Source organism: Ursus maritimus, unplaced genomic scaffold (assembly GCF_017311325.1).
Source record: "Ursus maritimus isolate PB19 unplaced genomic scaffold, ASM1731132v1 scaffold_1, whole genome shotgun sequence".
Classification (NCBI taxonomy): domain Eukaryota; kingdom Metazoa; phylum Chordata; class Mammalia; order Carnivora; family Ursidae; genus Ursus; species Ursus maritimus.
This window is the reverse complement of record NW_024423343.1, coordinates 5,044,708-5,066,921: the sequence shown is the minus strand read 5'-3', so window position 1 is coordinate 5,066,921 and position 22,214 is coordinate 5,044,708. Positions and strand designations below refer to the sequence as shown.

Below are 22,214 nucleotides of genomic sequence, written 5' to 3'. Positions count from 1 at the left end.
ACCGCGTCTTATTAGGTGCTGCTAGCTTCAGTGTAGTCCTGCCCCGCAGGGCACTTGATAGCGCTTTATGGCTTTAAAATTAGTGTAGCTTCCCATTTGCTGCAGGGTGCTGCATGTTATGCCTTTGAACTCAGTAAGCAAAGGGAAGGGGGCCTTTTGTTTTTCCCCTGTATTTTTCTCCCTTGCATTTTAGCAGTTTTGTTTTGCATCTTTTCCAGACGGCATTTTGCAATAAAAATGTCTGACTACTATATACATGCCTCCCCAACCACTAAAAAAAAAAAAAAAAAAAAAAAAAAAAAAAAAGAAGGAAAGAGGCGGGGGAGAAAAATAAAAAGTAGAACATATCAGACCTCTGCGAAGGACACGATTTCTTTTTTTCCTGCGCTGGGAAGTGAAAAGTCCCTTGGTGGGTCACGCCTCCTGGCTTATCATGTCAGAATTACTACCTCAAGTGGGAGCAACACCTCGAGCTCAGGAAATGCCCACGTCAGATCAGAGGACAAGGATTGCAGTATTTTGACTAGACAGCTGTCAGAAGAGCTGTTGGAAGGGCTGTCGTTTGGGGAGGGCTCTGGCACTCTTGTGAACAGTTCATATATGATCTCCGTCCATCCTCAGAACCGTCCCACGAGGTGGGAACCGTTCACCTCCCTGTCTTTAAAGATGTGGAAACGGGGACCAGGAATGATCAAGTAGCATGCCCCGAGCACATAACTCCTGAAACCTGGAGGTTGGATCCCGGGCATGGTCCCTGAGGCCGTCCTCTGGCCCACGGGAAGCTGACTTTGTCCTCTGCAGACGTCTTCAGTTCAGGAAATCAGAACGTGAAGTGACTGCTCTCCTTCGCAAATGAAGCTGATGAAATCACTGCGAGACACCCTGGAGGCAGGAGCGGCAGGGAAACAGAAGTACTCCTGGAAAGGCAACGCATCAGAAAAAGACAAACAGGTGTGGTGAGCGTTTCAGCATGAGGAGAAATCCTTCAGTGTTCTGTTGGGCGACAATGGACGTGGGAGATTTCTGTCCTGCACTGGGTCAAATGGCAGAAGAAAAGGCGTAGCGATCATTAGTGCCCCCCAAGGACAGACTGTGTGTGCTCTTCTGTAAAAAAAATCTGCTTCTTTAAGAGCTGTGTGTTCTAGCAAATTCACCCCAAGAAGTCTGAAGTTTTAAAGATTTTCAGCTCTAATATTGCTATGCCAAACATCCCCATCTCACTCAGAACTTCCCTGATCTAACTGCTGGTCCACTTGTTCCAAGCCATAATTAATTATTAAAGTACTCACATAGCCAAGGAACAGTGCCGGCTCCTTGAAGTTCATCGCAGTGAAATTTCACTCATGCTTGCCTTCGAAGAGGCCTACAGTGACGGGGAAGACAGGAAGCCGTTCTCATACCCGACACATTCATTTTGTATGGGCTGGGTTTGAGCACGCATGGGTTACAGCTGGGTAATATTCAATTTTAACCTAAAATGAGGAAAATCTTTCTTGCAGCGTAAAGCTCAATGTACTAGGTCAATCAAGACAGATACAATCGGGAAGCACAAGGTGTGTTCATAATTCAATTTGGGGTTTTCTGCAGTTTTGATTTATACTCTAATAACCTGTCCCCCAGGGCTGACGTTGGCCCTGAGCCCACATGTGTTGGACGCTCGCTTGCGGAGGGGCCCCGAGAGGTTGGCCCTGGCTTTGTGGGAGCTGCCCATGGTGCGTGCAGCACGCCGCCCCTGACTCCCCGTGACACTTCCCCGCCTTTGCTTCTACCGGTCTTCTGTGATCACCGGGCCCAGTAAGGCCTTTCTTCACTAAAGAATTTGCTGTCGTAACTGTTGCGTTTGCCCCAGGCACTGGTAGACGTCCACTTTGCCAGGTACCTTCTTCCTGGGGTGGCCGCACGTCATGTTGGCGTATGCACGTACAAGCATTGGTCCCGCGGTTCTTACAAAGGCAGCTCCGAAAGCGAAACCCTAGAATTCTGTTGGCTGTCTGGGGAAACAAAAATCATCTCTCATAGGGTTTTCCACTTTGAAGCTGCCTCCTACCTTGCTATTGTGACCAGTCCTTTGGAGAGAAGGAGAAATTGTCTTCTTTGAGGTATGTGCTCTGAAAGGACATGGCCAGAAGATTTCTCCTAGTTTTACGATATTTTCATAATATTTTTAGGGTGTCGGTTTCGTCTGCCCCTGTTCCTGTATATGAGCCTATTGTTTATTATTCAGAAATGCTGGACTTGAACATTTGCTTAGGTCTCTTTGAACGGATGGTATTATGTGTGTCTTTATAGATTAGTTTCCTTTGAAAATAGTATTAAATGGAGTTGGGAATAGCAGTGCATCTAACAATGGCTTCTCTTACATACTTTTTTTTTCCCCCGAGCCCAGAAGTAAGGATTTTTTAAAAATAGAACTTATACAAACTACTGTTCCTCTTTGAACCTGGACATTCATGAAGTACAGTGAAAATCGGGAGAATGAGTCAATCCTTTCCTCCAGGAAAAGACAAACAAATCTGAAGAACATTTCTGATATCTCTGCAGAAACCCAGCTCTCATTCCCTTCCCCCAGTGGTGTGCGTGAAGCCGTGGGGCGTTCATAGCCCTCGGCCATTTTGTGAACATTGAACTGGACAAGTGGTTCTTGAGCCTTTTGTCCTCAGGACTCCTTTACTTTCTTAAAAATAACTGAGGAATCCAAAAGGGCTTTCGATTCTGGGAGTTATATCTTTTTTGTTTTTTTTGTTTTTTTAAGTTTTATTTAAGTAATCTCTACACCCAGAGCGGGTCTCGAACTCACGACCACGAGTCGTGAGTCACCTGCTCCTCCAACTGAACCAGCCAGGTGCCCCATCTTGGGTTATAAGAATAATAAAGCACCCTTATATAATATTATACATAAATAACATTTTAATGAAAACCACATTTTCCACAAGAAAAGGAAATCTTGAGAAGAGTAGGATTGTCTTACTGTTTGCACAGTTTGTTGATGTCTGACTTGATGAAAGAGGCTGGATTGTCATACCTGCCGTCTGCCTTGGGTCTGCTTGATTAAGGTGTACCAAGAACCTCACCTTATGCAGGCATTTAGCCGGAAGAGGGAGGAGCGTTCTGATAGCCATTCAGGTTATTGTGGGTGTTCTTTTTGGATACTCCTTCAAAATGCAGCCTGTGACAGTTTATTCTAATTTAAGAATGCAGCGAGGAATCTGAAACAGTATCACTAACTCCTTCCTTCTCTGCTCAGTGAAGAGCCATTGAACTGTCTTGCTGGTTGAATGACCTTTCATCCTTCCATGTGCACCTGCGTGCGTCATTTCAAAAACATTGCTTAGGGACACCTGGGTGGCTCATTCGGTTAAGTGTCCGACCCTTGATTGCAACTTAGGTCTTGAGCTCAGGGTCGTGAGATCCAGAGCCCTGCATTGGGCTCTGTGCTCAGCATGGAGTCAGCTTGAGGTTCTCTCCCTTTCCCTCTCCCTCCCCCTCTGCCCCTCGCCGTGTGTGTTTGTGTGTGTGTGTATGTGCGTGCGTGCTCTCTCTCGCTCGCTCTCTCTCAAATAAGTAAATAAATAATTGAAAAAAAATTGTTTAAATGAGATATGCAGTTTTCCAAATGGCGACACCTGTCATTGTATAATATCCAGAAACTGTTTTCATTTATATCCCCGCCCACCTTGTCAGGAAAGAGCGTCAGTATTTGGAAAGTGTCAAGCTCATGGTGAGAGATACAATTGCCAAGATTCTCATCCTCACTGGAAGCTCAGATTATACGCTAGCCACAGATACTGTCCACTGTTTTCCCTGCAGGGCTCACGTTGGTCATTTTCAAGAAAATACCTGCCGAAGGCCCATGACAGAATTCTCGTAGTTGATGTCTGACATTACTTCTTTCAAGTAAAAATGGGTCCCACCAAGAAAGCGGGGCTAGTTCAGCTTGCAACTCAGACCACTGCAGAAGTGTGTTTCTGCAGGACACTTGTCCCCTTCCATGTTGGCACTAACACACATGCTTGCCATGTCATTACCCAGAAAATTAAAAAGACATGTATGTACTCAGGGTTGAAATGCTTAAGAATCAATAACTGCTTTTTTTTTTTGAGATTTTATTTATTAATTTGACAGAGAGAGAGCGTGTGCACAAGCAGGGAGAGGGACAGAGGGAGAGGGAAAAGCAGGCTTCCCGCTGAGCAGGGAGCCTGATGCGGGGCTCGATACCAGGACCCTGAGATTCTGACCTGAGCCGAAGGCAGACGCTTAACCAATGAGCCCCCAGGCGCCCAAGAACATTCTTAAGTGAAACTTTTTGTTTTTATTTAGCGAGCACAGCAGTGAATACTGACGATAGGGACTGGTATGGTTTGGTTCCGCTGCCTGGGTTTACGCCCTGGAGTCGGCAGTTTTAGTCCCCATAAAAAGAGATTTCAACTCTGGAAGAGGCAAACAGTGTCTTGGGATGTTTTGAAAATAGTCCTGAACCTGTGAACCCCTGGATATAGGGTATCAGGGACCCCACTTTGAGGACCACCAAGCTAGGTCATGCAAAGAGGAAAAATGCTATTTGTTGGCCATGACAAGTATCAGTTTGTGCTGACGATTATCTGACCTAGACAAAATGTATTTCATGTTAATATATTAAGTTTCTAAGCATTTATGGATAATTAGAAACCAGAACTTACTGGGAAAACCAAATTGGAACAAAAATTTCTGTGATTTTTTTTTCCATCATTTAATTATGAAGATGAAGAGTCTCCATACTTTTTAAAAAAGTATGTGTAAAATTGCAGCGGTGTTGATTTATTGTCTGCACTCGGAGAGAGTAGAGTCTCAAAGCTGTGTGTTTTATTCAGACGCTCTCATGCCAAGATGCCAGTCCTACCATTTCTGCATTTGGGGTTGGCTTTAAGATCTTGTTAACTGCTTTTGGTACCTCCGTGAACACATCAAGCAAACCCATCTTTCAGCAGACAGCCAAAGGTAACGTCGGGATGGGAGGCAGTGAGAATCAATATAGTAAGAGTATTTTTAGGGACTATTGATGGATTGCTGTATTTTGAGCTTAAGTCCAAGCGCCAGATGCCCCAGAGCTGACTAAGATGAACTCACCATTTACTGAGAACCGTATAGGCCATCACACACGGAGAGGGCTCTGAGATCGCCAAGCCAAGACCTCCACACCTGTCCCTCTGCAGTTCTGGGGAGAACTGGGTGGTTCCATTAGCCTCATGTGTATTTGGGTGAGGGCTTACTCTCCCCGCCGGAGCACTGCGCTAGCCAGTCGATGACCTCCAGGTCCTGGTGACGCATAACCGTGAGATTCGAGGACAAGATTGTACAGCCGCAAATCAATTAATTCTCCGTATCCGGAGAGATCCCGTACACCATGGCACTAATGACTCCGCGGCCCTCTCTGAAGGCAGCCCCCCAGAAGGTGGGAGCCGCGTTAAGCCGTGCTTCTGTCAGCAAGCTGGAAGCTGTGGGTCTCTGACACAGCTCTCAATTGCTAGCAGGTTTCTCTCATTGCACCTCATTTGCATCTGGGACATCAATTAGCATGTTTGTTGAGGCTAATTGAATGAAACTCAATCATAGCTCTTAATTGCTTGACTATGTGAAAAGAAATCACATTAATGCAGCTAATTAAGTGTACGGCAATAGATGCAACATAATTAGGAGCGAGAGGTAAAAAACAAGGGATGGCAAAGGTGCAGGAGCGGGTTGCAGGGGGACGCTGTGCATGGTTCCCGAGCTCTCGGCACGTTCGGCAACGGGTCCCTTTGCTCCAGCGCCTGCTTGGAAAAAATAATCCGCACGACGAGCATGGACAACTTGAGAAGAAAAATGCAAATAGGTTTGCAATTACTACTTTTTCAAGCTGTTGAGGGGCAGGAGATGGCACCTCTGGGGGGCCTGGCTCTTGAGTGGGCCCCAGGGACTTGTTAAGTGCTGTTTAAAAGTACTTGGCTTTGAATTACCCTCATGCCTTGTTAAAGGGTTTTTTCCCCTTTTATCATCGATCAGCATTTTCTACAAGGAACACGAGAAGGGTAGTATCTATAACATTTGCATATCAAAATCGAGCTTGCTGTCTTTACTTCACCCAGCGAGGTCCCTACCTCAGACCCGTCGGGCCACGCATCCCAGTTCTGAGGAGGCGACATTGGTTCGTGGTCCCAGCTTTAATTCCTCAAGTGCCAAGCTGGGTAGAGATGAAAAGGCTGGGTTCTTTCAAAAACAGAAAACTCAGTGTCGTTTCTCTTGGGGGAAACTCGGAGCCGCATACGCACGCGCCTTTGCATTCCACCTGTTTCTGAAGCCACGTGGAAGGGCTTTTATGGATTAGGAAGTGCATTTTGTAAGGTTTGTAAAGACGGTAGTGGCTTGCCCTGTAAGAATTGTCAAGTTTATGTCCTGGTTTTTTTAGATCTAGTTCCTCTGAAGTTTCAGCACCTAACTCAAACGAGAAAACGGATTCCCTGGCCCATGCTGAGCCAGAGATAAATGTGTTCCCTTGCTGCATTCAAATCCAAAGAGCAGGCACTTGGTACATTTCTATAATAATTTTAAATAAAATATCCTGGTTATTGTATGTTAAAACATGCCTATTAAAAGAGCCCATGCTGAGGCTTTAGTCACTATCTGATTAGCCTCATTTTAGAGCCCATAAGCAATAAATGCTCAATTACACTCCTGTTATTGTATTTTAATTTGTTAAGAATTGGCATTAAAGAAGAAAGTTATAGCAAGTTGATATTTTTGAAAGAGTAACTATGCGAGAGTGAATTCATTATGTACAAGCCTTAACTCTGGTGTCAAAGCTGAGGTTGGTCTATTTTCGGTGGATATTAATGGAAGTAAGTTAAAGATGTTTAAAAACAACCTTTTTTTTTTTTTTTTGTAAATGACCTTGACCCTCAGCCCCACACTAACCAAGGACCACTTCCCTTGTGCTTTTCGTTCACCTTTCTCAACACCCCAAGCTCATTCATGAGGTTCCCTGTAATTTTTCCAGTCTCTTACCCTTCCATCTAATTTAATGGTAACAGCTTTCTGTCTTTGGTCCCCATCCTTTCAAAACCATAGCTCTTTCATGGTCAGTTATATTTTGGGGAGTTTCCCGAGCACTTTGACTTCCATGTAGTCTTGGGTCTGTCAAGATGGCAGAGGCAAACGTCAGCCAGCCTGTCCTGTGGGGTCAGGGTGCATCAGGGCCTCTGCTCCTGGCTGCCATGGCTGAGAGCAGATTTGTGGGTCCCACTGTATCTCTCTGGATGGTCTATCAACTGCTGGCGGAGGTCCGGCCTCACCACTCCCGGTGAAGAACTTGTCTGTATCTGCCCCACTTCGGTGCAGCTCCGGATTCTTTCTCCGATGGTCTTTGGTCCCGTGTTCCTCCTGGCTCCAGCCTTGCATGGCCTTTTGAGTGTTTGCTCTGTACCAAGAATTTGGCCATTTGAGTTCTGTCCTTAGAAAGTCATTAGAGACCCTGTAGCATCTTTTCCCTCCTGGGCTGGTGCTTTTCGAACCTTCTAGAGTTGTGTGTTTCTCCATCAGAACGTCTGCCCATCGTGGTCACTCACATTCTGGAGTTTCTCTTTCTGCCCTTCCTCCTCTGCTGAGAATTCCTGCACCCTCTTTTCCTGAGTCCGGATTGGCTCCCATGTGACCCCCGCCCCCAAGTGCTTACGCTGCGGGGTGAGATCTCTGCTTTTGACACTCAGGGCTGGTCCTTTCTGCTGTAGATGGCAGAGAGAAGACACCTCTTCTTGCATTCTCTGTCCCGAGGTTCCACATCTGGGTTCCTTCCCCTGTGTTGGAGTCTCATGTTTCTGCTTCCTTTTTGTATTGTTGCGTCTGTCATCAGTCGTCCTGCTGTTTGATGAACCCGCGATTGCTTCTTATCCCCTTCATCTGCTGGAATGTGAACATTGTCTCACAATTAAAAGATGCTACTTCCCAGAAGCCACTGGAATCCTCATCTCGGCTTCCCTGTCACTCTCTGGGCCCCGTCAGGCTTCCTTGATACACTTCAGCTGACTTTCCTCATCCCACAGACTGGAGCCTCTGTCCCTTGCATTCTGCTTCTGGAACTTTCTTGGGTTCTCTCTGCATCGCTTGACTGCTGGTAAGCAGTTACAAGCAAACAGCTCATGTTTCCAGCCTCCCTGGGCCCCTTGCAGCCCACACACTTGCTCATTTGGCAGTTCTGAAATTACATGGACTAAGAACTTAATTGTTTATACTAACTGCACATGTATTGGCTTTTTTGCCGTGTGTTCTAAAAGGAATCTACCAGGATTCTGCCAAGAAAGGAATGTGTTTATTTCATTTCATGCTTAGTCTTAAAACGCTTGAGATGTTATTTACCCAAGAGTGTTTTAGAATACGTCCTTTCTTAATGTGTGAGCTCGATTTAATATGTCTATAGACACAAGGGGGCACCTTGCCCAAAAATTGCATTTGGAGGTCTAGTAATTCCTAATTCACCAGTAGGCCGCGTACCCTGGCTCTCATTTGCCTCTCCCATTCCCCCACCGGCAAATAATTCTTGGGTGTTGCTTTACTCCACACTGAAATGTTGTCAGGTGACCTCCATAGAAACCATCACTGTCCACCTAGGCTTCCCTGTGGTTCCCTGTGAGCTGCCAGTCGTTCACTTCCAGCACGAAGAGAACAGCAAGATACTTTCTCTGGGTACAGGGAACCACTTGGAGAAACACGATGCTTAAGTGCCACACTTACCCAATGTTCTCTCTTTTTCAACATCCAGCTAGTACACATCCATCTGTGAGCTCCATGTTTTCTCAACACCGTACCACCAACCTCTCAGACATTTTCCTGGTCCTTAGTGAAATGCGTGACCTTTACTTAGTTTCCACCTGAGCTCTCACCAGAGATCTTCATTCTTGTCCAAGCGCTTAGTGGTGTTGCCATCTGAGACAGAGCAGTTGTTACAAAATAGTTTCCTACTGCAGGGAATTTTACCTGAAACTTAGAGGAAGAGCCTGGGGTCCTAGTGTGCCAGGTAATAAGCAGCAGTTTAAAAAACATGATTTCATAAGGATACTTATTTTCTCCAGCTGGTTTGTCTTCCCCCAAATGGAAGCATTTCCTGTGTCTCCTTCTGTTTCTAGAGTCTGGGTTAGTTCAGGACACAGACACTGTGATTTCAGTATAATGATGATGCCATGATACTAGACAGATCAAAACCTAATTATTTTTAAAGTGTTTGCCACAGTGGAAGGGTCATAGGATTACAACTCGTGGTGTCTGATAGAACCTTATGTCCTAGATTGTACGAGGTCTCCTTTTTAATCTCTCTTGGATGTTTAACATTTTGAACAGGATTACATGCAGAATGTTCATGGTAAAGAGATTGATCTTCTGAGAACCACTGTGAAAGTCCCAGGGAAGAGGCCACCCCGGGCCACGTCAGCCTGCGCGCCCATCTCCAGCCCTAAAACCAACGGCCTGTCCAAGGACATGAGCAGTTTACACATCTCACCAAATTCAGGTAAGCCCATGGCAGACCTGCGCGAGAATCCAGTGTGACCGCAGCGGTTGATGCCGCTGGTCGCAGGACAGTGTGGAGCCTTGGAGGTGAAGTGAGATTGGAACCTTTAACGTTGTACGTTAAGGCTTAGAAATCTGTTCTCTTCTGTGGGTAGTCATTTCCCCTACGCCTGTGGTTCCGGGACCGCCAGCTGGCATGTGGTGAGTCTCGGTCTCACAAACCAATCCATGAGGTCTTCGCAGAGATGTGTAGTTGGAAGTAGGGTTTTGCATATGATTGAGGATTGAAGGGCCTTCTAAAATATGTAAATGAGTTGTGAAAGTATCAAGGGCTGGTGTGTATTTGTAGTGACTGAGTGGATGAAAGTGGAAGAGCTATTTGGAGCAAGATTGAAAGGAAACTGTTGGACCTCGACTTTAAATTCCAGGCGTGCAATTCCAGGCCATCCAAACATTGTGGCTCATTTTTGTGAGAGGCTTTGCAAATGGTTGCCCTCTGGCTTTGACCTTCCAGTGATTACTTATCAGAGAAAAGACCTGAGTCCTCCTTCTAACACACTTCGACACACGGATTTGTTTTCTCTAGCAAAAAGTCCCTTTCTTCTCTCTGAAATACTCCAGTCTTCTCAAAATAAATTACTGTCCTTTGGTACTTTCTGGCAAATGTCTTTGCTGCATTTTTCTCCCTCTGAGGTGTCAGGTACTTTGAAAAGAGGGATGGAGCTGCCCCCACAGTTCTGTGGCATACACGGCATTGGTTGGTGAAAGCAGGGTGGTAGAAAGGGGCCCGAGCTGGGGTCCGTCAGGGCTCCGCTGCATGATACCAAGTGGCATTAGACCGCTAACTCAGTCAATTAGGTCGATCTTGCCTGGCCTGCATACGTCACAGAGATGTGATGACAGGTAAGATAACATGTATGAAAGTTTTGGGAAACTCATAAAGTACAAATATCAGCTGTTGTTAAAAATCCAAAGAAAACTGGGCTTTCTGCTAAGGGAGACATCAGTTCATTCCAGAACGGTGATGAGGTCTCTTATGACCTGCTGACCTTCCTTCCAAGACATACATGAAATTTCCCTTTTTGGGATGGTGTGCTAACTCTGGGATTAAGAAGAGAGGAAAGAAGTGCCCAGGGGGCGGGGGGAGTTCTATATTGAATGAAAAGCTGATGTCTTCATTAGTTTGTATTTATTAATTTATTCAAAAAATATTTAGTGAGGGGCGCCTGGGTGGCACAGCGGTTGGGCGTCTGCCTTCGGCTCAGGGCGTGATCCCGGCGTTCTGGGATCGAGCCCCACATCAGGCTCCTCCACTATGAGCCTGCTTCTTCCTCTCCCACTCCCTCTGCTTGTGTTCCCTGTCTCGCTGGCTGTCTATCTCTGTCGAATAAATAAATAAAATCTTAAAAAAAAAAAAAAAATATTTAGTGAGCACCTGTCCTGTGCCAGGAACTGTGTATGCTGTGGATGTGGAGACCCTGATTTCCAGAACTTATACACAAGGCCGTCACCTTAAAACCAGCTAATTTTCTACTTCTCCTTCTAACCCACCATGTCAAATTCATCCATTTATTTATTCAAGTCAACAAACATTTATGGCATTTCTGATGTATGCCAGGGAAGGTCCTGGGCTCTGGGGACACAGAAAATTAAGACATCAACTCTGCTCCCGAGATTCTCACCCTCTGGTGGGGAAGAAAGACCAGCAAACAGGTAAAGGCGGTGGTCTGCTGCAGGCCACGGTATGAGTACGTAAGGGGCCTGAAGGCCCAGGGGTCATGGGTCCGGTCTACCCTGGGAGGTGGGGCAGGCTCAGGGCTTGGGGGCGCCTGTGCTGGGTAAAGGATGGGAATTTGACGGGCACAAGGAGGAGGGAAGAGCTTCAGTGATTTGAAGAGTTTGGGATATGTAATGTTAGGAGTCTTGAGTTTTTTAGTCTTGAGACTGGTGTTCTTTGGTGCTGAACTGCCCCTTGTTTTTCTCTGGAAAATGTAACATTTGGTAAACAGAAAATACAAAATGCCACGTAACCTTATCGTATGTGTGGAGTAGCTGGCGTCCCAGGCCTCGGCTAAAGGAATGTTCCTTCAGCACCCATTTCTCTCTCTTGAACACCCTTGCATTGGGTGGATGGGAGGGTTTGGGGCAGTGCTGGAATCCCTTTCCGTGCTCACTCGCTCAGCTAATTATGGCAAGTTCTTCCAACCCTCAGCCAAGTTCATTCCTTTTAAAGGGAGCCTGCTTGTTTTTTCCTCTTCTTCGGATCACAAGTAGGAGTGTGGAAGTGGGGGTATGACATCTGCAGGAGCATAGTGCCGCTTTGGGGAAAGAAAGTGCCTCGTGGTCACGGCAATGCTCAGGGATGTGGCATCCTTGTCTCTGCGTGCAGGTGACATCATCAGCGGGTAGCCCTCCATCCCCTTGTTCATAGGTGCTCTCTCACATGAAGAACTCCAACACAGCAAATTTAACGTGAAGTAGGTTGATGTTATTTTAAGTGGTGGACTTTTACCTAAAAATAGGTATTATTTTAGCTATTTTAGAGGTATTTGCCAAAGAACTTAACATGCTACTTAACCTAATTCTTCTTTCTCAACTCATTTGAATTCTGCTGTTTTGTCCTAGGGGTCTAAGTTAACGTGGAGATGTTCGTTTCTTTTTATGCTTTTCCTGTTTATTTGTTTTCTTATCTCAGTTATTGGACTAGGTCAATGTTTTGTGCCTTTTCTTCTAGTAACTTTTTCATTTACATAGACGTGATAACATGCGTGTGCCTAAATCCTTGTGTCTAACATTTATTATTGTCTTAGGATAAACGTCCATAAGTGAAGTGACTCAGTTAGTGGATATAAACATTTATAAGATTCTTGGTACGCATTTCCAAATTAATTTCTAGAAAGGTTTTGTTATGCAAATACCCTTCTATCTCTAAAGTGAGTACCCATGTCACCCACACACACCTGCTAGCATTGCTGTTACCATTTTTGGAATCTACACTAAAACTACTTCATGCTTTGTTTATTTGGATTTCTTCAGTTAGTGCTAAAGGTCACCATCTCATGCTTGTTGAGCTCAGGTATTTCTTACATTAGATGTGTCTTTTCCCATTTTTGTACTGGGTGGTTTATCTTTTTCTTATTGATATATAAGAACTCTTTATATGTTAAGGATATTAACACTTTATAATATGTTCTGCAGGTATTTCCCGAGTTTATTATTTGCTTTTTAAATTTTATGGTCTTATTTACGTATAGAGGTTTTCCCCTTTTTAATATGTAATCAAGAATATATACATATAATCAAATCGTAAGTCTTCTGAGGTTACTACTTTAGATATTTAGAAGGCCTTTAATAATCCTGAAGACAGATCACAATTCCTATATATGTATTTCTGAGTTTTACGGTTTTATTGTTTCTTTCTTAAAGATATTTAGCCTTTCGTCCACCTTCAGTTCGTTTGGGTCAATTATACACGACAGGAAATCTAATTAAACTGCTTTTTCAAACAGATAACTAATTGTCCTTTCTCGGTCAAACTGTTTACTTATGACTGTGTGTGTCATCTTTGTTACACAACTAACTCATTTAGTCAAAACCACTGTGTTTCTGGGCTTGAGGCTCTGTCCAGTTGACGTGCTGTCCCTGTGTTGTGTCACCACATACAGATTTACCAGAGTGTCTTAGATTTAGGGTTCAGTTTATATTTGGTAGTAATATTACTCTTTCATTTTATTGTTGTTTTTGGCTATTGCCACTCATTTATTTTTTCCAATAAACTTCAGAGTAATTTGAAACTTTCTCCTTCCCCCGAAAAATAATCGCATTGTGACTAATTGGCAGTGCTTTTAATCTATCAGTTAATTGTGGAGGAACTGACGTCTTTACTGTGTTGAGTTTCTTCTCATGGAACACAAGTCTTGCCCAATTGATTCAAACCTAATATATATCTCTCAGTAAAATTTTAACACTTTTCTTCATTTAGATGTATCATGTCGATCCATTCTGTTAGTTTATAATTTTTGATGAAATGTGAGGCTAATCTTTTTGGGGGGAGGGGGCAGGGGTTAAGGGGGCTATTATCTCATCTACTTTGCAAGAAATAAGAAAGCTCATAGTTTTTATATTTTATATCTACTCATCGTACTGAACTCTCGTTAGTGGGGATATTTATTCAGATGTTGCTCTTGATTTCCTAGTATGTGCTCATAATGCAGCTCGTGGTTCAAATACAACAGCGCCTGACTGATGTCAGTGTTGACTTTTGGGTGCCTCACTGCTTTGCTTCCGCTACCACTCATGTAAAATCATTATGGGGCTGGCCGCCCCAGTTAGTGCTCTGGAGTTTCAGCGGCGGTATGAGGTCCTCCCTTCAGGGGCCTCACACTCTGGTGGGGGCAGAGGCGTCAGAAGATAAACAGGTAAGACCATTGAGGTTGATGATCAAGGCTCAAAGGACGAAGGGGCAACTGGAGAGAAAATCACTGGTGGGGGTGGTGGTCTTATGTTATTCCTAGTATTGGGAAATGCTTTACCATTACCAGTCTTGGAATGTTGACTACATTTTATATATAGAAATGCTGGAAATGTGATGATCTCCGTATCAAGTTTTCCCCTGGGCTTGGGGAAGAGGAGGAAAAACACGTCCAAGTAGCTGCCTTGTGAACTGATAACTGAGCTCGGGTCTCCCTTTGGGGCTCACAAGTCATACAGAGCAGAAGAGCCGCAGTGAAGGTGGGGCGGCCCCACGCTCTGTCGGGCAGCTGTGGAAGGCAGGCAGGGCGGGCTGAGGGGCGCATTCAGGAAGAGCCGGCCATTGGCGTCCCCGCTTCCAATCCCGTGTGGATGCTGATGCTTGAAAGAGAAGGGAGCAGCTTGGGGAGCTCAGACCTCTGTACAGTCACAGAGGGACAGAAAGAAATGGCAAGAAGAGGCAGCTCTGACCATGAGAGACATCACTGAAGCACACCGGCCTGCTCACGAGCCCTGCACTGTTCACCTAAACCGAACCTCCCAGTCAGCATGGGCCACACACACCTTCCAAAGGCTGCAGGGCCAGCTCCTGCCTCTGCCCAGTGGACCCACGGGCACTCATTCACAAATACGCAGCCAAGACGTTTGTGGAAACCAACAGTAAAAATGAGAGGAGCCAAAATAAACAAAAGGACAACTGATCCTACAAGAAAGAGAGTGAGAGGTGGGGAAGGAGGAAGAGTTAAGAGGCTAATTATTGTGTTCATAAAATGAAACAAAGGATACAGTAAAAACCTGGGGAGAAAGAGTCCTTGCAAATTAAAGAAAATTTTTTTAAAAAAAGAAAAAAATTTTTTAAGAAAATTTAAAATTCAGTAGATAGGTTCAATGCCATAAAGAACACGGCCAAGGATACTATTGGTGATTGTACCTGTGACAGAGGAAAGCACGCTGGAGGTGATGAAGGACATGTTGGTGTCTTCCCATCTGAAGAGCCCAGTGTCAAGTTCAGGGGAGAGGAGGCTCTGTAAACACAAACAGAATCCCAGAGGAGGCTCCGTAAACACAAACAGAATCCCCGAAAGCATCCCAGGTAGGAGGAGAGTGTGCTTACCTACCGGGAGGAGCTCTTCCGGCCTGTGGACTCCAGAGCAAACACCACATGTTAAAAGACAGTGGAAGAATTCCTTTCTAAGGACAAATCATTCTGAACCTAGAAGTCTGTGTGGGGCCAAACTACTATCAATCAAGTATGAAGGTAGAAAAAAATTTTTTACATGATGTACAAGAATACAGAAACAAATACCTTTTTGAAAAGTGTACTTAAGCATCTACTCCAGCAAGAAAGAGGAGGAAGAAGAAGAATCCAGGAGATATTTATTCAGGCCTGGTTAAATTCCCCCTTCCTGATCACATCTCCCCCTTCCAGGGTCACTCACTCAAGATGTCCATGGCGGTATCTGCCGCTCCACTGCTTTATCTCGGAACCTGCATCGCCATTCTAATCAGAAGCCACGCTTTTAGTGAATCCATCGCATTGTAATTTCAGGCATACTTCCAGAGAAGACAGTCAGATGTCCCACAGTATCTTCTGACATGAGCTGTCAGCCAGGCTGGTTGGTAGAATTGTATCCACTCAGGATGGAATGCGGAGTGTGTCAGCTCGGAACGTTATTCTGACATTCAGGTAACAACAGGAAAACGTAACGGTCCACAGTAGGGCCTTGAGAAGCAGAAACTCTAAGTTGAATCCCAGCTTCCCCATCTTAGGACCTTGTGCGGATGAACGTTGGCTTTCTCATCGCTACGGTGGGCCGATGTGCCCGCCTTGCTCTTGTGGGCGCGCCTTTGCGAAGCTCGGCCCAGGGCGAGTCTGCAGACCCTGTTGGAAATCCATCGTTGCAGTTGTGCTTGTCACTGGTGAAGGAAAGGAAGCAAGAGGGGACGGAAATTTTGTATGAATTGTTTTCATGCCAGACACTGTTGTTTCTATCGCCTGTGTGTAGCCTTCGTGGGTCAGACACAATAAACCCGTGTCCCCCCCGCCCAACAGCATTCCCTCTGCGGTGGTGGGAGCGGCGGGCAGAGAGGCGCTCTGTGGGACCAACCAGGATCTCTGTGGGCACCGGGCTCCCGGTCCGTGTCCCCCCTACTCTTTATTCCTCGACGGCCCCATTTTGTTCTGAGATGCCAGATACGTCCCTGTCCCGAAAGTGGGTCTTTGTTGGCTATTTGGAACGGTGACTGTGTTTTTATCCTCAGCAGAGCAATGCGTAGGCCTTTGTAGCGGGAAACCTTGCCCCCCCTCCCTGCGCTTCGGGCCCCCAGCGGTTTCAAAATATTAAAGCCGCCCGGAGGGTTGAGGCTGATTTTCCGGGGGTGGGGGCGGGGATCTCGATGTGTTTTGAGTATTGAACTGCCGTTGACATCTAAAGTCTCAACCATGCTGTTTTCCTCCACACTTCAGTAATCAGGACATCCAGCAAACCCATAAAAAACCAAACTAATAGCATGAATATTCAGTGACCTAGAATACTAATTATTGTCATGAATATTAATGTGATCGGACTTGCTTTTTCCTCTCCTCTTTCTCTCCCGTCCTCTTTCTCCCTCTCTCCCTCTCTCTTTTTTTCCACTTAGCCGGCTCTAAAGATGGGTCATAATGAGAGCATTTAAGAGGGAGCGCGCTCTCCGCCGTGACAGGGACTGGGGTAATAAGGAGAGCTTGATTAACGCGGTGCACTTGGGGGAGAGATGAGAGGCTTCACGTGGGCCTGTTCGGGGGAGGCAATGAGACACCGGCGGCTCTGTTGCTGCTCCCGGAGATTAATGAGGCCTAAGAGTGCATTAGGAACAGTGACAAAGGTTTGATCTAATGGGCTCAGCCATTTTTCCTTTGAGTGACAGACGCACAGAAGTAATTGGCTGTGCAGAATGGCAGCTCATTGGCGGTACTTAAGGGTACATTATCCCCGTTGTGGGGCCCGCGGAGGCTGTTTATCAAAACTGCTCACACTGCAGACGCCGAGCCGCTAAGCTGCTGTTACAGTGGTAATAGCTATTAAAAAATAAATAAATAAATAACGCAACATCAAAACTAGATCCGTTGTTGTCTCCTCGAAACAAAGTTTTTCTTTGTTTAGTTTCAAATGGTCTAGAAAACATTTTAATAACTCCGGAGTCTGTTCTGGGCACGGACTGAGCCGCGCCGCTCACGTGTGTCTCCTGGGTCCTGGGCCGCTTGCCGGGGACCCCCGCCACCCCCGGCCTTGCCTCTCCCTGTGTTTCTGCCTCGGTCACCCCTTCCTGTCGCACGCTTTGGACTTCCTTTGCCATGTTAATCCTCTGATTCATAAATCGGTCTGCTAAAGACCCTTCTAGCCACTCGGTGGAATGCTTGCAAATAAAAACCTTCCTGGTTGGTAATTTTTTGCTAAAAAAGAATCCAAAAACCAGTATCCCATGATAATCTGCTTCCACGAACCAGGGTTTACCGGAGTAGTTTTGATGGCTATTGAATAACTCGTTATTTTTAGGGAAAGGAAGAGACATTTTGGAGGGTTTCTTTCAGACCAAAAGGTTGGGAAGTTCGCTACATCTGAAACTAAAAGACACTAAAGTTATTATTCTTTAGAAGAGTTGCGACATCTTCAGCTTTTGTGAGAAACACATTCTTCTTGCTGTTTCTGTGTTTATATTGTTTCTCTCACTGAGGGTTAGGCAAATTTCTGTTCTGTTGTTTCCATCCTGGAACTGTAAGCTCTTTGAGGTGGAGACCATTACTTCCCTTTCTTTGTTACCCTCTCCTAGTTTCCTGACCTCACAATTATTTTATCGTTAAGTCAATGCTACTGAGCATCGCCCCCCAAGTGAAATATAAGGGATAACCACCGAGGGTAAGCACCGTTTGCCCTCCTGACACCTCACTCCTTGGGTAGGACCACTGGGGAAGAGTTCAGGGATAAATCAGAAGCGTGCTTTCCAGTTTAAGGAAACCTCCTTCAGTTATTGAACTCTAAGTGGGGTGTTCTTTTCTGTAAAGACTGATAAAACCACCTTGATCTTGACGATTTCCGTTTAAAACACTAAGGACACTGAGCTGTCTGTCACTATGGGGACAGATACCCCCATAAGTAAATAGAAGTTGCTTTAGAAACTTTGTTCCCCTTTCAGAAACGTGAGTGCTTGGTGAAGAGTAGTGTTTCAGCTGTTCAAGCGATGCCTTCACGACCAGCAAACGGTTGGCATGGGAAGAGCTAGAGGAGAGAGAGGGGCCCTGAGAAGGACCTCGGCCTTCAGGAGGGCGGCGGAGTGCCGTCCCGGGCGTCGGGGAAGAGCCATTCTGTGGTAGAGCCAAGCCCACGATTGGCCGCCTTGCTGCGTTCCCAATCCCATGCTAGCAGAGGAGAATTTTCAGAGTAATCATGGCGTTCATCATGTCGGTACCTTGCGGCCCGGTGTTTGGTAGTTACCACTCATTTAGAGAACATTTGTCTTTCTGGAATATTCTGAGGTGTGGCAAAAGGCAAGGCCATCCTGACCACAGTCAAACAGCCACCTCCACACCACAGCTGTGATTTCTGTGTAAGAGCTGACCTCGTAGGACCGGAAGGGTGAGAAAGAAGTGAGCACTTCTGAGCGTAGGCCCACATGACAGCCAGAGAGAAACCTGCTCTTAAAATGGATTTTGGGCAAAATACCTATTGTGTATATCATATAAAGGAAAAAGAACATTTTAAAGACAGAACTGTTGTTAAAAGCAAAGGAAGAAACTCAACATTGGATGTAGTTGTTGGGAATATAGTACCAAATTATGAAACTAGAGGACAAGATGCAGACGTCCTGGGCTTTACGTTTTACAAAACATTACATGGGCACACTGTAATCATATTTTGTTGCTTAGAAGAAAATCCTTAGTTTAGTTTCCTTTTGTGTAATGTTGCCATACCTCGTTACCACCGCATTGAATATAAACTCGTTCGCATGGCCTGTACAAGTAACGGGCAGTAGGCAGACAAGCGTGATGTACACACTGTGTGCGTAAGCATCTCAGGGTCCGTAGTAGCAGGTGTTCCTGACGCAGATAAAAGTGGGCAAGATGCAAAGAGCAGGCATTGTTTTCAGAGTGATGAGTGTTGCGCTGGATAACTGGGAACACACAGACTTTGTCTTTGGAATAAATATTTGGACTGATTTCTAAATATAATCACCTAAGTGAGAGCCTGCCTTCTGATGTGCTTAATGTTTTCATCTTGAATTGTCCCGAACACCAAATTATATCCATGTCCAGGATGCAGCAGCAGCCCGGCCGCAGCATGTGAGCAGGCCTGCGGCTTCTCCGACTCCCCTTTCTTTCTTCACCGTCTGGTTGCGCCATTCATCCACTCTTAGCACCATGTTCGAAGCCCACGGTTTCATTTCTTTCTTTCCCCTTGTAAATTGTGCCTCTGACAGCTTGGGCAGAACTGGCTGTAATAGTTTGAGAATTTTGCAAGACCTGGAGTGGTAGGAGTGTCATCACGTTGTCCAGCACTAAGTACTGCCCAGGTCCATGCAGTAGGTGCTCAGGAAACCTTCAAGAGCATGGGTGTAGGCTCACGCATCGTGAGGACGACCACAATAGCAGCACGCAGATGTGAGCAGGTGACACACGAGGAAACCCTGTCACGAGAAAAATGTGAGGGAGACATTCAGACCTTTTAGATTTTAAAGCCACACAAAATTAGCAGTATCGCCATTTTAAGCTTTTATTGAAAAATAAACTTTAATAGAGAAAAGGAAAACTCACCATTGGTAAAATTAATAACAGCTAAAATCCACAGAGGCTTTGCGGTTTACAGAGTACTTTATGCAATTTGATGTTTATATCAGTCAGCCACATGGGGCATATTATTGTCATCATCGTTAGCGTTATATCCATTTTACAAGTCATGAACTGAATTGTTTTCAAGATGCCTGGGTTCTATCTTCTTTTGGCCAATGGCCTCGGAAAATCAGCAATATACGTTACTAGTCAGAAAGACGTTAATGCTGTTTGAGTAATGACTCTCCGGGATTTTATCCTAAGGAAGAGTCTAAATAGAAGATGTCCTTTGCAGTATTGCTTACACTAACGAGAAATTGGAAACAAAACTATCCAGAAGTAGGAAGATAGCAGTATGAATTATCTGCATTAAATCAGCAAGATGTCGTGTGTCTAAAATTATTATGAAGACTATGGAACAGCATGTGAAGAGGGTTAGGAAGTCATAAGAAAGAAGTGTAATATAAAATTACATCATTTCTGTGGTCATCACTGAGAAGAGTTGATGCCCATGTTCGATAATGAGTTGATCTATCACGTGAGATGTTGGAAGTCTTCTAATTTACATCATTCATCAAGGTAAGTTTTAAAGACGTTTGTACAAGAACGATCCATTGTTTTTTTCCTTGGACATCATAATCCGAACAGGGAGGAACCGAACAAAAAGAGCTGTTTCTGCATTTTAGGAAGTAAGTGGGAACTGGTCCCAGGACTGTGGTTCTGAGCGCGGCCACGCTGTTGTATGTAGTAGTGATCACATCCGCTGTCACCACGGGGTCCGGACTCCGTACATTCTCTCCTCCCTGGTCAGCACCTGTGGAAATACAGCCCGACGAAGAGATGCACCGCGATTCCTATCTCAGTAGTAGATGTGTTGAATGCGCTTTTTAACAGAACAAGTGTCAGCTTATAACAGTGCAGAATCCCGGACGCCTACGTCTTTAAGATACTGAATGTGTGTCCTTGGAAAAAAATCCTCTTAGCCTCGAGTCCTGGTTGCCAAAAAGGAGGGCAGATTTCCAATGCAAATAGTGCAGCGAACGGCCCTGCTCATAGGCACTTAAATCATCCGTATCTCACTTTTTATGGTAGTGTTGTGAATTATATTCTTTTTGGGTTTATAATTAGAGGACGAACAGATGGCGAAGGCCTATTTTGAAGTGGTGTGGCCGTTAGAGTAGCCTCGGTCGCCCTGCTCTGATTCCAGCAAACTGGCCTTCCTGCGCACGCTCACCGGGGGGCTGTGCTCCTGGAGGTTTGCAGAAGGCAGCCTCGCACCCCAAACTTCTCTAACATTGGAGGCCAGGTAGGAATGAGAATCGACCCCCAAAAGCGATCTCTGTGTGTTTCTCAGGGTGAGGCCTCCGAGGGGAAGGGAGAGCTCCCATCAATCCTGTGTTGTAATTACAGTTTGTTTTCAGAAAGGTCTAAGATTCCACAGTGGAAACCAATGTCCGCGTTGTACTGGGGCACTCGTAGACCCCTCTCTGGGTTGCGCCCCCCTCGCGCAGGGCGCAGGAAGCTTCGGGATCTGTCGCCGTTGCCACACACTGCTGCTCCTTTGCAAACTACTTCACCAAGAATTCAGATGCCAGATACTCCTTTTCTACTCTACGCCTCCGAGAAGGCCAAGCTATGTTTGTGAAGATGAACCAGAATGGAAAGGGCGATGAGCAAAATTTTGTATTTTAGAAGTGACTGTTGATGAATCTTTATTTGAATACTATGAAAAGCCTTATTTCAGACTATATTTTTAAAAATGAGAGCAAGCTATTTTTATGTAGTAAGCCTATAGCTTAAAAGAGGGATTCTGTCTTTGATGTCATTTGGTGGTTGAAAACACTCGCGTTCAATAGAAAACCAGCATCTTTTTCACGCTCGTTTGAGATCAGTTCAGGCAACATACTGATATTCATTCAGATATAAATGCCATAGTCGCTTTGAAATGCAAATTGTTTTAAGAAAAATAGCATATGGTGGAGGTAAGTACCTTTTCAAATCAACTCTTACACTTTAGGGATATAAGTAAAGCTAAAATTATTCTTTGGGAAGAATCTGGCGCTTTTGACACATGGAAGCTTGCGCTAATCAGGGCGGCCCGTAAGCACACACATATCCATATCAAGGAGATGGCTCCAAGACTCCATGGATTAGCATGGTAATGGAGCCGCCCCCTGCTAATCAAGGCCAGCAGCCAGCTGATCCAGAGATGGGGTCTTGGAGGAAGCACTCTTTCTGAGTTCAGAACGGACCAGGTAGGCAACCACATATTGCCTGGTAATATTTACGGAAAAGATACTGAGACAAATAACAAACAGGTCTTTGCAGGACTCCCTTGCTATGCCAGCAGCAGCTCCTACCCTGAAGGGCTGGGCCCCTCTTTGAGACTTCATGCTGGTGCCACTCTTCAGATGACCCATCTTTAGCCTTC

General features: G+C 45.3%; 1 protein-coding gene across 6 annotated transcripts in view; it reads left to right on the top strand.

The window, feature by feature from the left end:
* The window catches only part of AGAP1 (ArfGAP with GTPase domain, ankyrin repeat and PH domain 1), a 530,765-nt gene that overhangs the window by 342,078 nt on the left and 166,473 nt on the right, over nt 1-22,214 (top strand). For all 6 annotated transcript variants that reach the window (XM_040638726.1, XM_040638724.1, XM_040638725.1 and 3 more), the window contains exon 11: nt 9,343-9,511. In XM_040638726.1, coding sequence (XP_040494660.1) covers nt 9,343-9,511 — 169 coding nt within the window. The remainder of the gene's footprint in view (nt 1-9,342; nt 9,512-22,214) is intronic.